Here is a 15,380-nt window from a genome sequence, read left to right as displayed (position 1 = left end):
CCCTGAGTGCAGAGCCAGACACAACATTTTGGCATAAAAAAATGGAATGTTGGCTTAATTTTTACTTAGTTTATTTGCTAAATGATCAAGTTTGTTGACTCTCCCATTCCACTTTGTAACAAGACGAGAATCAAGAACATACAAGTGATCGTTGTTCGACTATAAGCATAAAATGAGATTAAATTATGTGGTTTGAGGATTGAATCCTATCAGCATGACAGCCATCTTTTGCATATTCTCTTACTACAATCTAGCTTGTTTCTGTATTGATTCATTATCAGTTAAGAATTTATTGTTAAAACATAAAATTAATACTCTACTCATGATAAAAAAAATTGGTATTAGATTTTCTAGTTTGAATGTGTCAAAATAGTTTTAGGTATCAGCCATGTGCTTGCTCATTCATCCACCTGAATGATATTCCACAAGTAACATATGTGATAGACTATGAAGCATGGGCATATTGGACACAACACAGGCGCTTACACGTCGACACTGATAATTTAAGAAAATGACATAATCCGGTTAATTTTTGGAGAGTAACTATTTTACCAATGTTTCTTTTATTTCTTTCAGCTAATTGCCTCATTGCTCACATTAAGTCACCAGTTTAATCATGATTTCAAACAAAACTGATGTATCTTACTCCTACCAACAATGCTCAACACCTCCAAAAACTAAGAATATCCACTCCATTTGAACTTGTACTAAATATGAAGTACTCATAATTCATTACCCTATGACACATTTTAATGATGGAAGATTTCGGAGAAAAAATTTACAAAAGGGAAAAAGTTCATAAGATACTAATCAAAACTCAGAAATCATTTTCACAAAACAAAAATTAACAATCAACACCATTTGGTTTCATCTTAACAATGCTCAACACCCCCAAAAACTAAGAATATCCACTCCATTTGAACTTGTACTAAATATGAAGTACTCATAATTCATTACCCTATGACACATTTTAATGATGGAAGATTTCGGAGAAAAATTTTACAGAAGGGAAAAAGTTCATAAGATACTAATCAAAACTCAGAAATCATTTTCACAAAACAAAAATTAACAATCAACACCATTTGATTTCATCTTATTTTAGTAAAAGAATCCAGCATGAGTCAAACTAACAGCTGACCGAAAGAAACAATGAATTTGTGGAGAGTATAAATTGCAACCAAACACAAAGGAAAGTAATCAAAGAAAATAAGCAAAAAAGAGAGAAAAGCTATATTATGCGGTGAGCGTGGATCGAACACGCGACCTTCAGATCTTCAGTCTGACGCTCTCCCAACTGAGCTATCCCCGCAAGATGTATAATTTGTAGGCTTAATTAGTAAAATGGTCCCTTAAAGATATTTTTGGTTTCAGATTGGTCCCTTAAAGAAAAAAATGTCCAAATAGATCCCTTAAAGAAAAAAAAGTCCGAATAGGTCCCTTAAAGACATCTCCGTTAATCAGTTTGGTCCTATTTAGACCTATTTTTAGAGACCAAACTGATTAACGGAGATGTCTTTAAGGGACTTATTCGGACTTTTTTTTTCTTTAAGAGACCTATTTGGACTTTTTTTTCTTTAAGAGACCAATTTAAAACCAAAAATATCTTTAAGGGACCATTTTACTAATTAAGCCTAATTTGTACGGTACGGCCTACTTGTTTTCCATCTTGTTTTGTTTTTGAGAAATTTTGCATTTTTTTAAAACGGATTGGAAGCTTAGTTTGGGAGTTCAGATCTGCTCTATTTGGCTATCCTCCAGTTTTTTCAGTTCCTTGCTCTGATGTGTGACACGTGGATATAAAACTAATCAACGGTTTAGATTAGATTAAAAAATCAGGATTCTTCTTCTTTCTTTCACGATAACTCCATCGTACTTCTCTCTCAAAACAAAACACCTACTACGTCGCATCTCCATCACCGTCGCTGATATGACGCCTTCGTTCCTCGCCGCCGCGGTGTCTCCTTTGTGCCGCCATCAAATGGAGCAGATCTGAGAACAAACAGACCTCTTTCTGTTTAACTCTATCAGGAAAGCTATAGTATTAACTACCACACCTGAGAACAAACAAACCTCTTTCCGTTTAACCCGATCCAGATCGGAGTTGAAGCATTGCGATCTACACCAACAACATAATAATGGAGTGGGAAGGTGCAGTTTCAGGATCATCGGATATGGAGGAAATTCCCATTCCTCTTCCTTTAGCATCTGAATCTCAACAACCTTATGTCTCTGAACTTCTCTCCTTCACTCTCGATCGTCTTCACAAGGAACCTGAACTTCTTCGCGTCGATGCCGAACGGATCCGTCGCCAAATGCAAGAGGTTGCAGTTGGTAATTATCGTTCCTTCATTGCCGCTGCTGATGCTTTGCTTGCTATTCGCCATGAAGTTTCTTCTATTGATAATCATCTTGAATCTATGGTATTCTTTTTTTCTTCCTAATAATATTTCACTTTTCTATTGCAAATATTATTATCATGTTTTTTGTGTATTAAGGCTTGAATTGGTTTAGATTGAGTTTATTTTATGAATTGTTTTTAGCTGAATTGGGGAATTAAATGATTCAAATGAGTTCAAGCATTGCAATTCATTTGTTGCAATTAGAAAATAAAATAAAATTATAGATACATCTTTATGCAGCACATGTTGCAAGTAATACATAATACATATATAGCACTGTGTAATATTATGTACTTTATTTCATTGGGTTTCAATTCATAGAATATATCAAGATATTAAAATTTGAAGTGAGAATTACGAGAACAATAATATTTCTGTACCATTTTGTGAAGTTGATTAATAGAATTGAACTTGAAAAGTTAAGGACAAGTAGAAAAGAAAAGGATTTGGATAGAAGAATATTACAGAACGAGAGCTTTACTATAAGTTTACTCTAACCTGGATTATATCTATCCCACTGTTTATCCTCTACCATCTCTCCCTCTATTTCGGATATCTTGATATATTTAGAAGGAAAGAGAGGAGTAAATTTGTGTGGGTGAAAAAGAGAGTCTCCCTTGTTTGGAGAGATAAAATCCGGTCTCACATTTTGCAATATCTGCATTTTATGAATAAAAGCAGTGGAGAAAATGGGCACTTTTTGGCTCTTCTGGTAATATCCTCACACTTTCGTGCCCTTTGCCCCGAGAAGCATCTTCTTTGCAGTAACTGTCTTCACCTCACTAACAAGCATCGTCTTATCTACCCCTACACCATTGTGCATTGTTGATATGAGCTCAGTTTGGGGTGCAGCGGCTGGTCACTGGTCAACGTATTTTGAAGTGATGGCCGGTGGTATGTGGATTTGGGTGGTAGGGTCTTGGGATTACCTAGGGGGATGTCACGGCCTAGGTCAATGTGTATAGGAAGCAGTGTTTTTGCAATGGAGCTGGGTGATTTGGTAGAATTTCTGATGGTGCATGATGAGTACCATGACCTTTTTTTTGTGGTTTCCTGATTTGATTTTTGTTGGGGTTCCAGTTTAATGTTGATCAGGATATTAATTTGACAGAAGAAGAGCTTCAAGACGATGGATGCATGAGTTTACTATGGCTCTATTTTGCTTAGTTAAAGTTTCACAAGAGTAGACTATTGTTTGTGGTCTTAACCCTCCGGTTCCCAATCAAGAGTAGACTCTGATTTTAAGGCAGTGTTTGTGTTTTGTGTTAATAATAATAATAATAATAATAATAATAATAATAATAATAATAATACTAATAATAATAATAATAATATTGTATATCTAGTGCAGCACTGAAAACAATGCATTTTCTGGCAGCTAACCGTTCTCAAAGGATAATAAGCACAACCATTTGTAGTGTAATTTGTTGATTCTGTACCACAATACTAATAATACATTATTGCATTTATTATTAGACTTATGTCATTCTGACTTGGGAGGGTAAATTTGTTATCATGTATACACTACAGGTAATCAATTGCTACAAGTATTAATCATTCTGGTATACCACTCTAAATTCGTAATAGATCACTTTAAACTGGCACATCAATTTAATGGCCAACAATTCCATGTCTTTTGCTTTCTAATTATATGGGTGTTTGGGTGTTTTGTACTTTAAGTAAACAATGTTTTCCTTATTTCTTATTTTTCAATCAAAGCAAACAAGCGGAGAGGACTCAATATTAATTTCTTCTTGTTTTCACTCATGCTAAATGCTAAATATTATTATAAAAATCTACTCTTTTTCACTTTTTTCTTTCTTCCCATTTTCCTTTTCACTATTACCTTTCTCCCCATTTTCTTCTCCACAACCAAGCAATGGTAAATTCTTTATAATCTCCTTCACCTGGTCGTAATGTACTTCTTTTGTGTGTCTGTGTATGTGATTTGGGCATTTGTCTTATTTGTCACAGATAAATGAAATCCCAAAACTGACATCTGGATGCACTGAGTTCATAGAATCCGCAGAACAGATTTTAGAGAAGAGGAAGATGAACCAAACAATGCTAGCCAATCACAGTACTTTGCTTGACTTGCTAGAAATTCCTCAACTTATGGACACGTATGTTAATATGATAAATTATGTAGTTACACTTGTTGAATTCCCAGTTATTAATTGTCCCACTTGCTGTATGTATGTCAAAACAAATGTTACATATCCTTTTCAAAAATTGTAAGAAACCTCGGAAACATTGGTTTTGCAGGTGTGTAAGGAATGGAAATTATGACGAAGCCCTAGATTTGGAAGCATTTGTTGGTAAACTTTCAACCATGCATCCAAAGTAAGTGTTTATGCTTCTTCCATGATGTTTGACTGTGGATGTGATCCCCCCCCCCCCCCCCACACACACACACACACACACAAGTTATCTGAGGAATGGTTTTGTATAGTTTCTTCCTCCGTTTTTACTAAATATCACCCTCACTTCCAAGGTTACCCATTATTCAAGCATTGGCTGCAGAAGTTAGACTGACTACCCAATCACTTCTTTCTCAACTTCTTCAGAAACTCCGCTCAAATATTCAGGTAGATGTAGTGATTATATTTAATATGTGAACAAATATTCTATATATAGTTTCTTATTAATCTATCTTCCATTATTAGTTGCCTGAATGCCTGCGCATTATTGGATATTTACGGAGAATAGGAGTATTTAGTGAGTATGGAATGCGTTTGCTGGTAAGGATTTTCTATGCAGTCTTCCTTTGCTGTCGTTGATTTCTTTTTAGCTTGAAATTTTCAGTTTGGTTGCATCCTCTTGATCCCTCTTTTTTTTATTGTCAGTTCTTAAGATGTCGAGAAGCATGGCTTAATGGTATTCTTGAGGATCTGGACCAGGCAAATCCGTATGAGTACTTAAAAGGAATGATCAACTGTCACAGACTGCATCTTTTTGATGTTGTGAATCAATATCGTGCAATATTTGCTGATGATACATCAGGAAGTGAGGAAAACTATGATGGCGGCCTACTTTTTAGTTGGGCAATGCACCAAATTACTTCACACCTGCAAACTCTGAAAGTTATGCTTCCAAAGATAACTGAAGGTGGATCACTGTCAAATATTTTGGATCAGTGCATGGTGAGCTTCTTCCATCATACCCCTAGAGATCTTGAAAGGAATTATTATTTTGTAAATAATGAAGACAGGGATATAGACATTATGGATTATATAAAGACTAAAGGTCAAAACAGCTCTTTTGCAAAAAAAATGGAGACCTATTTGGTCCTTAGAAATGAAAAATACGAATTTGGTCCTCTAAAATCTCAAACGTCAGGCAAATTAGTCATATTTAGGATTATTTTAGGGACATTTTAGTCCTTTCAGGAACTATATTTACAATATTTGAGGTTTATGAGGACTAAATTTGATACTTCTCATTTCTTTAGGATCAAATAAGTCTTGCACATTTTTTCTCAAGGACTAATTTCAGTATTTTACTCTTACATAAATTTTGATGCACAATAAATTTTTAGCAAACACTTCCTTGTGGAAAATATGGATAACACACAAAGAAAATAAACTCAAGCTTGGTCTGCTTACTGCTCTGGTTAAAATGTGTGTATGACGAAAGAAAGTTATGTTGCATGAAAAAATTACATTAACATTTTTCTATTTTCTTACTATTTTTTACAGTACTGTGCCATCGGACTTGGTTGGGTTGGATTGGATTTTCGAGGCTTGCTCCCACCACTTTTTGAAGAGTAAAACAAGTTCTCTTTTCTGGTTTATTGGGCTAAATCATACTTGAAGCATTTAATAATATATAGGATGGTTTCTTTTCAGGGCAGTTCTCAACTTATTCTCTAAAAATATGAGTACTGCAGTAGAGAATTTTCAGGTAAATGCAGTGAAGTTGAAATGTTTTGCATACTAGCTGAAATTGATTTTATATAAATTGATCACATTCATTTATGCAAAAAAATCAATACCTCGGTACCTCATTTTTCTTATTTCCTCTGCAAGTTGCCTACTTCTATATTGGTACTAAGAAATTGATGATTTGTTCTCAGTTGGTCTTGGATTCACATCGGTGGGTTCCCCTGCCCGCAGTCGGCTTTCGTTCAAATACTGCTGAAGAAAGTAAGGAAGATGTAACTCCTCCCTCTTATTTGATGGAGCATCCACCTCTTGCCGTTTTTATAAATGGTAATTCTAGTCAATGTCCTCCACTAAGTTTCTTTTGGAACTATATTAGTTATTGTCTCTTGCATCTCTGTGTTATTGCAATTTTGTAGGATTCAGTCTCAATCATCAACATCATTAAACTATCCGCCTTTTTTTCTCCCCAAATTTCCTGCCATCCCTACAACTTATCTTATCTATTGTAATCCACACTAATCTCTTCAAATATGATAATTTTTGGGGTCTCTTCAACTTACTACTCGACTTCTATGTTGTGGGTACTAACGTCACTTTCCGACCATTCCTACTTACATTGTTGTAATTTGGTCTGTCCCATACGAGTGAGAGGGTCATTTTCATGAGTGATAAATAAATATTGACTATTAGATCTAACAACGGATCATCCAGGTTAGATCATTTAACATTTTAAGTGGTCTTATCACCATTAAATAGTTTTTAATTTGACTATCTTTACATGGTTTATAGTCTAATTTACTCCTCCGGCTTGCATATAAAAATATTACTCTACCTATTTACATCATCTACTCCCATGCTTAAGAAAATCACAAAATGGAAACATTCATAGTCAGTCATGCTTGTAGTGTTATTAACCTATGCTGCATTTTCTTCCTCCATTCTAAATCCATTATCCATTTGCATTGGTATCACTTTGGTGACTGCAGGTGTATCAGCAGCATTGAATGAGCTACGTCCGTGTGCCCCGTTAAGTTTAAAACATGTCCTTGCCCAAGAATTGATAAAGGGATTACAGGCTGTTTCTGATTCATTATTGCTGTACAACACAACACGGGTTCTTAGGGCTAATGAATCAGGACTTTTCCTCTCACTTTGCCGGGCATTTATTGAGGTATTTTATAAATCGGTCACTGTTTCTAATTTGAGGCTATTTGCATTTGTCAATTAATTACTCTAAATACCGATTACATTTTTTTGATACAATGGTGGTATTGGAAGTTTGTGCTCAAGCTCTTCACCACTAGTACAATTCATGTGGCTTTCCGTTGGAAACCCGACAAAGAACAAGCAGAAATAATAAGAAACTAAGACAGCAAGCAAGTACAGAAGAATGATTGTGTTATTAATTTGATGAAAATTGGGAATACAGAGAGGAAAATGACCATGGATCTGACACAGAGCAAAGCTCCTATAGGCGGCTAGAGCCTCCTACTCATGACTAACAAATAGAATATATTCCAAGATAATCCTCTCAACCTCTCATTCATTCCTTTTATTGTGGAATGGTACAATCATTCTCTCTCTGCACATTCTAACGGAATTACTACTCTTTGTCCTTTTTGCCCCTTCTAGTGTAAACTCTCCATGCCTTAGGCCCATTGGGCTGATGATAAATCATAACATCTTTTGTTTTATTCACAGCCATGTGGTTTCTATCAATGCTCCCTTCTGAAACTTCAGCCTTGTCCTCAAGGTGGAGTGTTGGGAATTGACTTCTAATTGTTACCACATCTTCCCAAGTTGCTTCATTTGCTGTCTGACCTTTCCACTGCACTAACCACTACTGCACCTCTTCACCTTGTTTATTAATCTTCCTGGATACCAACACCTTGTCAGGTTCGGGCATAACTGATTCTTCACCTTCCAACTGGTCAGGCAAGTGATCTTCACCCTGATAATTCCCTACAGCTTTCTTAAGCAAAGACACGTGGAAAACTGGGTGAATTTTTTACCCTTCAGGCAGTTTTAATTTGTTTGCTACAGCACCAACTCTGTCAATCAAGGACCAAAATATCTTGCTGCTAACTTGGCATGAATACGAGAAACCACCGACGGTTGTCTATGTGCCCTTAATTTAACAAAGACCCACCCATTCTCCAATCTCAAACGATTTATCTACTCTGTTAGCATCTGCCTGTGCCTTCATTCTGTTTTGAGCCTTCAGTAATTGATCTCGCAATTGACGCAGTGCCTCATCTCTGTCCTGTAGCTCCCTTTGAACAGCTTCAACACGTGTCTCTCCAATTCTCCAATGAACCAAATCAGGTGCTTTTCTCCCATATACAATCTCAAAAGGGGTTTGTTGAGTTGCAGAGTGATAAGTGGTATTGAACCAATACTCGGCCCACGAAATCCAATTCATCCACACTCTGGGTTGATCAGCAGCAGAGCAACGGAGATAGGTTTCGAGACAACGGTTAACTACCTCGGGGTGATAGGCTGAGCTAAACTTCAAATAAGTATCCTGCAATTTGAAGAGCTCTCTCCAAAAATGACTCATGAATATTGGGTCCCGATCGCTCACAATTGACATAGGAATTCCGTGCAATCGAACGATTTCTTTGACAAATATCTCAGCAAGATTTCTGGCTGTGTATGGATGTTTGAGTGGCACAAATTGGCAGTACTTAGATAATCTGTCGACAATCACCATGGCAGCTTCATAACCCTTGGATTTCGGCAAACCTGTTATGAAGTCCATCGATAAATCTTCCCACACATTCATTGGAACTGGTAAAGGTTGAAGAAGACCTCCTGGAGATGCTGCCAAATATTTATGTCTCTGACAAGTATCGCATTCCTTAACAAAATTCTGCACAGTATTTTTCATTCCAGGCCAATATACATTCGCCGCTATTCTTCTGTAGGTTCTTAGGAAACCGGAGTGCCCTCCTTGAGGTGGACTATGAAATTCCTGCAACATTTAATCTTCCTTTGTACAGCAACGTGTTCTGTTGTATACTGAACTCAGGATGTGTTGTTGGATCCACAGATAAATCTTGCCAAATCTTCTGTAACTTTTCATCACTTTGTATCTCCTGATGCACCTGCTGAAACTCTTCCCAGAACGGCTAGGATACAAAATTATTATATTCACCTCCCTCTTGAATTCGGGATAGAGGATCTGCTCCTTGATTCAATCTACCAGGCTTGTAATGGTTAACAAAATTGAAGCCCAATAACTTAGCTACCCAATTTTGTTGCTCTCCAGTTATGATTTTTTGTTGTAACAAATCCTTGAGACTCCTTTGATCAGTAGACACCACAAATTTTCTTCCCAATAAGTAGGGCCTCCAATGCTGGATAGCTAAAACACAAGCCATCAATTCCTTCTCATATGCTGATTTTGTCAAATTCCTCACACCTAAAGCCTTACTAAAGTAAGCTATAGGATTTTTATCTTGTCTCGAAATAGCTCCGATGCCCGTACCGGATGCATCACATTCAATAACAAATTCCTTCTCAAAGTTGGGCAAAGCAAGCACCGGTGCTTCTACCAATTTCTTCAACAAATCAAAAGCTTGTTGTGCTTCCTCTCTCCCCAACAGAAAGCATCCTTTTTGGTCAAACCAGTTAAAGGCTTGGCTATTCTTCCATAATCCCGAATGAATTTTCTATAATAGCCGGTTAGTCCCAAAAATCCTCTCACACCCTTCACATTTTTGGGTTTAGGCCACTGCATCACGCTACTATACTTGTTGGAATCCACAGCAACTCCTTCAGTTATCATGTGACCCAAATATTCTACCTTGTTTTGTCCAAATTGACACTACTTCTTATTAGCCTTCAACTCATGTGCTTGCAGGGTATGTAATACTTGGCCCAAATGATTCATATGCTGCTGCCAATTCTTACTATATATTAGAATGTCATAAAAAAACACCAACACCCCTTTTCTTAACATTGTTCTAAATACTTCGTTCATAAGCCCTTGAAAAGTGGACGGAGCGTTCATCAATCCGAACAGCATAACCAAAAATTCATAGTGCCCTTCATGTGTTCGCAATGCCGTTTTATGCTCATCTTCACTCTTAACTCTAACTTGATGATACCCGGATTTCAAATCCAATTTGGAAAAATATTTTGCACCATGTAACTCATCTAACAACTCTTCAATCACGGGGATAGGGAATTTATCCGGGATTGTCACTTTGTTAAGAGCACGATAATCCACACACATACGCCATGTGTTATCTTTCTTCTTCACAAGTATGACCGGGCTGGAATAAGCACTTGTGCTATGCCTAATGATTCCGGTTTCCAACATCTCTTGAACCTGCCGCTCTATTTCATTTTTATGAAGGTGGGGGTAACGGTATGCCTAATGATTCCGGCATGACTCTGACAGTGTTTTCCATGGTGGTGAGTGTATTACGAACCTCAGAAAGTTCACTCTCTAGCGCGACAACCTTAGCTTCCATCGTTCGAAGTGTGGCTTTCTGTTTCGGCATTCATTGATCCCTCAAAGGAATCCGGCAGGTCGGACCAATTTGTTGGAAACCCAACAAACAACAAGCAGAAATAATAAAAATTAAGACAGCAAACAAGCACAGAAGAATGATTGTGTTATTAATTTGATGAAAATTGGGAATACAGAGAGGGAAATGACCCTGGATCTGACACAGCAAAGCTCCTATAGGCGGCTAGAGCCTCCTACTCATGACTAACAAATAGAATATATTCCAAGATAATCCTCTCAACCTCTCATTCATTCCTTTTATTGTGGAATGGTACAATCATTCTCTCTCTGCACATTCTAACGGAATTACTACTCTTTGTCCTTTTTGCCCCTTCTAGTGTAAACTCTCCATGCCTTAGGCCCATTGGGCTGATGAAAAATCATAACATCTTTTGTCTTATTCACAGCAATGTGGTCTCTATCACTTTCTATATACTAATTACTGAATTTCTGCAAATTCAATGTACAGGTTGCTTATCCTCACTGTGCTACATGTTTTGGGCGTTGCTATACCGGTGGATCAGCTATTGTCATGGATGCAAAGAACGTTTATGATGGAATTGGCCGTCTAGTAGAGGCTTCCGCCGCAAGAGAACTCCCAAAACCAGTAAATAATGGAGAAGCCAGCAGCATAGCTGAGAACGGCGAAGTACCAAAAATGGATAATGGAGAAACACCTGATGCCAAAGAATCTGAAGCCATCAATACTGAATCTGAAGCGATCAAGACTGAATCTGAATCCATCAATAATGAATCTGAAGCCATCAATACTGACGAAGCGAACAAAAGCTCTACTTCTCAGACAAGTCAGGAAGACACTAATCTTGAAAAGACCGATGAATAAGTGACATTCTAGTAATGGAAAAAGGTGTATTTTTTATCTTATAAATTTTTTAATACCTTTCTTTGTTAGTGTTTTCCCCCAGTTTTGGGTCTGTTCATTTCTTTATATGGCATTGTCAGCTGTAATTATATTGTCAAGTGAAATAACATGAATAGGCTGTAGAAAGTATTGATTGTTAGAAGAGCTGAAAGGGAATTTTGACACAGATTACATGTAAGGAACAATATTTTTTTTCTTTCTTTCATTGGATAATATTTTCATCTATGAGCCTCATGGAGGGCTATCGATTACTAATAAAATATTATTATCTACTAATTAACTCTTAAAACTGCCCTAAAACCTGTTATTTTATGAGATTTGGTTGGAACCTTACAAGAATTAAGGATATTCTCGAGTTTATGCTCCTTAAGCTCTATATGGGTGTTCTCATTTTCTGATTACTCTACCGTATCTTTATTACTCTAAAATCTGACAAGAACAACTAACTAATTCATTTAAAAAAAACATCTCTAATTGCGAGCCATCCATATAATGTGAACCGAATGGATAATACAAGCTAACAAAACATCTCTAAAATGTTTGAGCTCAATAATAATAATAATAATAATAATAATAATAATAATAATAATAATAATAATAATAATAATAATAATAATAAAAATAAAACCGATGTGATTATACACTGTCAAATATATCCATCAAGTAATTCAATTATTCACTGGCAATTTGTTAATCCACCCTTCTGTATCAATAAAAGAGATATTCAAGAATTGATCAATCTCAGTTCCACTCAAATGCTTCATCCATTTCACTCGCTTCGATTGATTTGCTCCTAGTCCACTATTTCCTGCCTCCACAAATGTGATGGTTTCTCTACAGTTAAGTTGTACTTGTACACCACAAATATGTAAGATATATAGGATTAAGTAGCCATTCAAATCACACTTATGTGATGTGATTGACTCTTTGCAAGTGTACAAATGTTGTCAATTGAGTAATAAAAAGATATCGATCCTTAGGGATTGTGTTGCTCAATCAAGGTGATTGTGTCTATGAACATACTAAAATTAAAACACATTTTTGGAGGTTTGTTTGAGTAATTGGTTTGTAAGAAAACATTTGGAAATCAAATGATAAACGAGTGAGGTTGGATCATTGAAACTCCCTAAACTATAGCAATCGCATGCAATCAATCATATCGTATTGAACCACTCAAGTGTCACAACTAGATCAACAATATGGTGGATCTCAATCTCTTGATAAATCCACCCTATCCTTTACCGATACTTCTCCAATCTCTTGGATGGAAGCTACCTGCAACGGAGTAATAGAAAACGCGTTGATCGTGTGTTACAATCTATGTTTCAATCTCTCGACCGGAAACATTCAAGTGCTCCATGAATTCATGTCGGATTCTAACTCATATTCTCATACATAATCAGAATCTAAAATCAGTGCAAAGTTGATCAGAAATTGAAAAGCATTAAGTATTGATATTCATGGAATAACACTATTAGAGAGAGATTCAGTACAGATAAGATGATTACATGCAATTACACAAGTTTAGTTCATCTCTAGATCCAACCTCTATGAGGGGTTTAGCTCCTCATGGTTAAGTGCACAAATCCAAGCTTCAACTTCACAAGAATGGCTCCCATGCTGTTGAACTTCTTGAATCTAGCCACTGGAATGCAGGATCTTACTCCAATTGATGCACAAGATCTCAGAAAATCAAGTATGAACTCCAAAATTTCGAACCCTTTTTCAGAAAATGAGATTTCTATATAAACAGATCGCAACCACGTCGCGCGCCAGATCTATCACGCCGCGCGTGAATGCTTCTCTTGCACTACGCCGCGCGTCAAACTGCCTCACGCCACGCGTGATCAAGGCAGAGGAGAAACTGATCTTCAACATACGTATTACGCCGCGCAAAGGTGCCTTCACACCCCCGGCGTAGTTGCTTTCTTCCTTCATGCCGTGCGTGATGCATCTCACGCCGCGCGTGATCAAGGCAGTGGCAAATCCATCTTCTGATCAGGGTATTTCGCCGCGCGTGGACAGGTCCCCACGCCGCGCGTAATAGAAGCAGGGGAAATTCTTCTTTGTTTCAAGCTATTATGTTGCGCGTGATGTTCCACGCCCCCAGCATAGTACAATTTCATCTTTTTCGGCATAATTTCCTACTTTTCTTGTAATCCAAGTAATCTCACTTATGAGTTGATTTCTCTTGTTTATTCACTAGAAAACCTCTAAAAAGAGTCTAATGTCCCTTAAATAAGCATGGATTTAAGAGTGTGACGATAAGTCATCATGATGGACCATCATATTAAGATTAGATAGCTTAGTAGTGATTTGCATCTTAGTGATTGTTTAATCAGTTTTGATTGCAAAAAGATAGTTTCTAAGAGACCGACACCCGTTTATATATTACCATTTATGATTGATTTTTCATAATTATTGGCCCGAGACCGGACTCACATCCGGTTGGATACTTCCATAAGTTAGCAATTATGACAGTTTTGAGTCGGATTACGGGTCTGTGCCGAGACTAACAAACAAGTTTAACATGTAAGTAAATATCTTACTCATGGCCAACATAGGTCCTAGCATACCAAACCTCTGGTGAAACCACATTTGTTAGGTATGAATTGGCTATAATAACTCTTGAATAAGCATCCAATGATCTCCCAAGTATAGTAGTTTCTTTTGTCTCGGTGAATGTACAATTTTTAAACACAAATCCACTACTATCATTTGCTGACGCTCTTCTTTGTGCTGTGAATACCCCACCTAGTTTGGGACCATATAACCCCAAGGTTAGCGAAAAAAAAAGAAAGAAGATAATTTCAAATAATTGGATGTTATGAAAAATGTTATTTAAACACAAATTTTTAATAAAAATACAACAAAACTACACTTTTTGTTTTTTTTTAATATTTGTTGCACGCCTCGATATTCGTGCTGTGAGTGGAGAAAAGATGTATTGTATTTTTGTCCAACTTTTTTGTGTTTATATAACACACCTCATATTATATACTCCCTCCGTCCCAAAATATAAGCAAAAAATGGTCAACTAAAATGGATGTATTTAGACTAAATTTTTAACCAAATACATCCACTTTAGTTGACCAGTTTTTGCTTATATTTTGGGACGGATGGAGTATCTCTTAAACACATGATCAAATCAAGAAACTAAATGACTGAAATTCTTTGGAAATACAAACTCAAATTTTTCATGAAGTACATGACTAGTCCAAATTCTAAAAGCCAAAACCAAAAAAAAAAAAAATTCAAATCTATATCTATATATAAAGAGGATACTAAAAAATTTGGTGTGGACTATACCAACAATACCTTTGTTTTTTTTAGCATCAAAAACCTTTTATTAAAATAATCACCAGACATATTTTTTATTTCAGCAGCAAAAATCTTTTATTAACAAACTCACCATAACATAAGACATATCTTTTCTTTTTTTTTTATAATTTTTTTAACATAAATTTACATAATAGACACAGACATACGCGGAACGCGCCCTGTCTGGCCGCTAGTTGTTAATAAAATCCTTGTGAGGGACACTTTTGTCGAATCCCTAATAATTTTCATCTCAAAATCTATTTTCAAGAATATCAAACGTTCGTCAAACCTTCTTTCACAAACCTTCTTTCACAACAATGAAAACGAGTCTTGCTCATCTTCTTACTCACAAACCCTATAAACCCTATTTTCCA

The 15,380-nt window shown here is 36.4% G+C and overlaps 1 protein-coding gene and 1 non-coding gene across 2 annotated transcripts; one reads left to right on the top strand and one right to left on the bottom strand.

The window, feature by feature from the left end:
• Positions 1-1,236: 1,236 nt before the first annotated feature.
• On the bottom strand, positions 1,237-1,309 carry TRNAF-GAA. The gene has a single exon. It is a non-coding gene; the product is annotated as a tRNA-Phe (tRNA).
• Positions 1,310-1,704: 395 nt separating this feature from the next.
• On the top strand, positions 1,705-11,910 carry LOC123884221 (conserved oligomeric Golgi complex subunit 8-like). The gene is made up of 11 exons (XM_045933282.1): positions 1,705-2,420; positions 4,374-4,522; positions 4,665-4,742; positions 4,894-4,987; positions 5,066-5,140; positions 5,246-5,542; positions 6,098-6,165; positions 6,248-6,302; positions 6,475-6,610; positions 7,270-7,454; positions 11,272-11,910. Exons 1-11 carry the CDS (start codon positions 2,136-2,138, stop codon positions 11,644-11,646), a joined length of 1,797 nt encoding a protein of 598 aa, XP_045789238.1. The 5' UTR covers positions 1,705-2,135; the 3' UTR covers positions 11,647-11,910.
• Positions 11,911-15,380: the final 3,470 nt, after the last annotated feature.

Source organism: Trifolium pratense, linkage group LG5 (genome assembly GCF_020283565.1).
Source record: "Trifolium pratense cultivar HEN17-A07 linkage group LG5, ARS_RC_1.1, whole genome shotgun sequence".
Classification (NCBI taxonomy): Eukaryota; Viridiplantae; Streptophyta; class Magnoliopsida; order Fabales; family Fabaceae; genus Trifolium; species Trifolium pratense.
The sequence above is the reverse complement of the archived record's forward strand: the minus strand, read 5'-3'. Positions and strand labels throughout refer to the sequence as shown.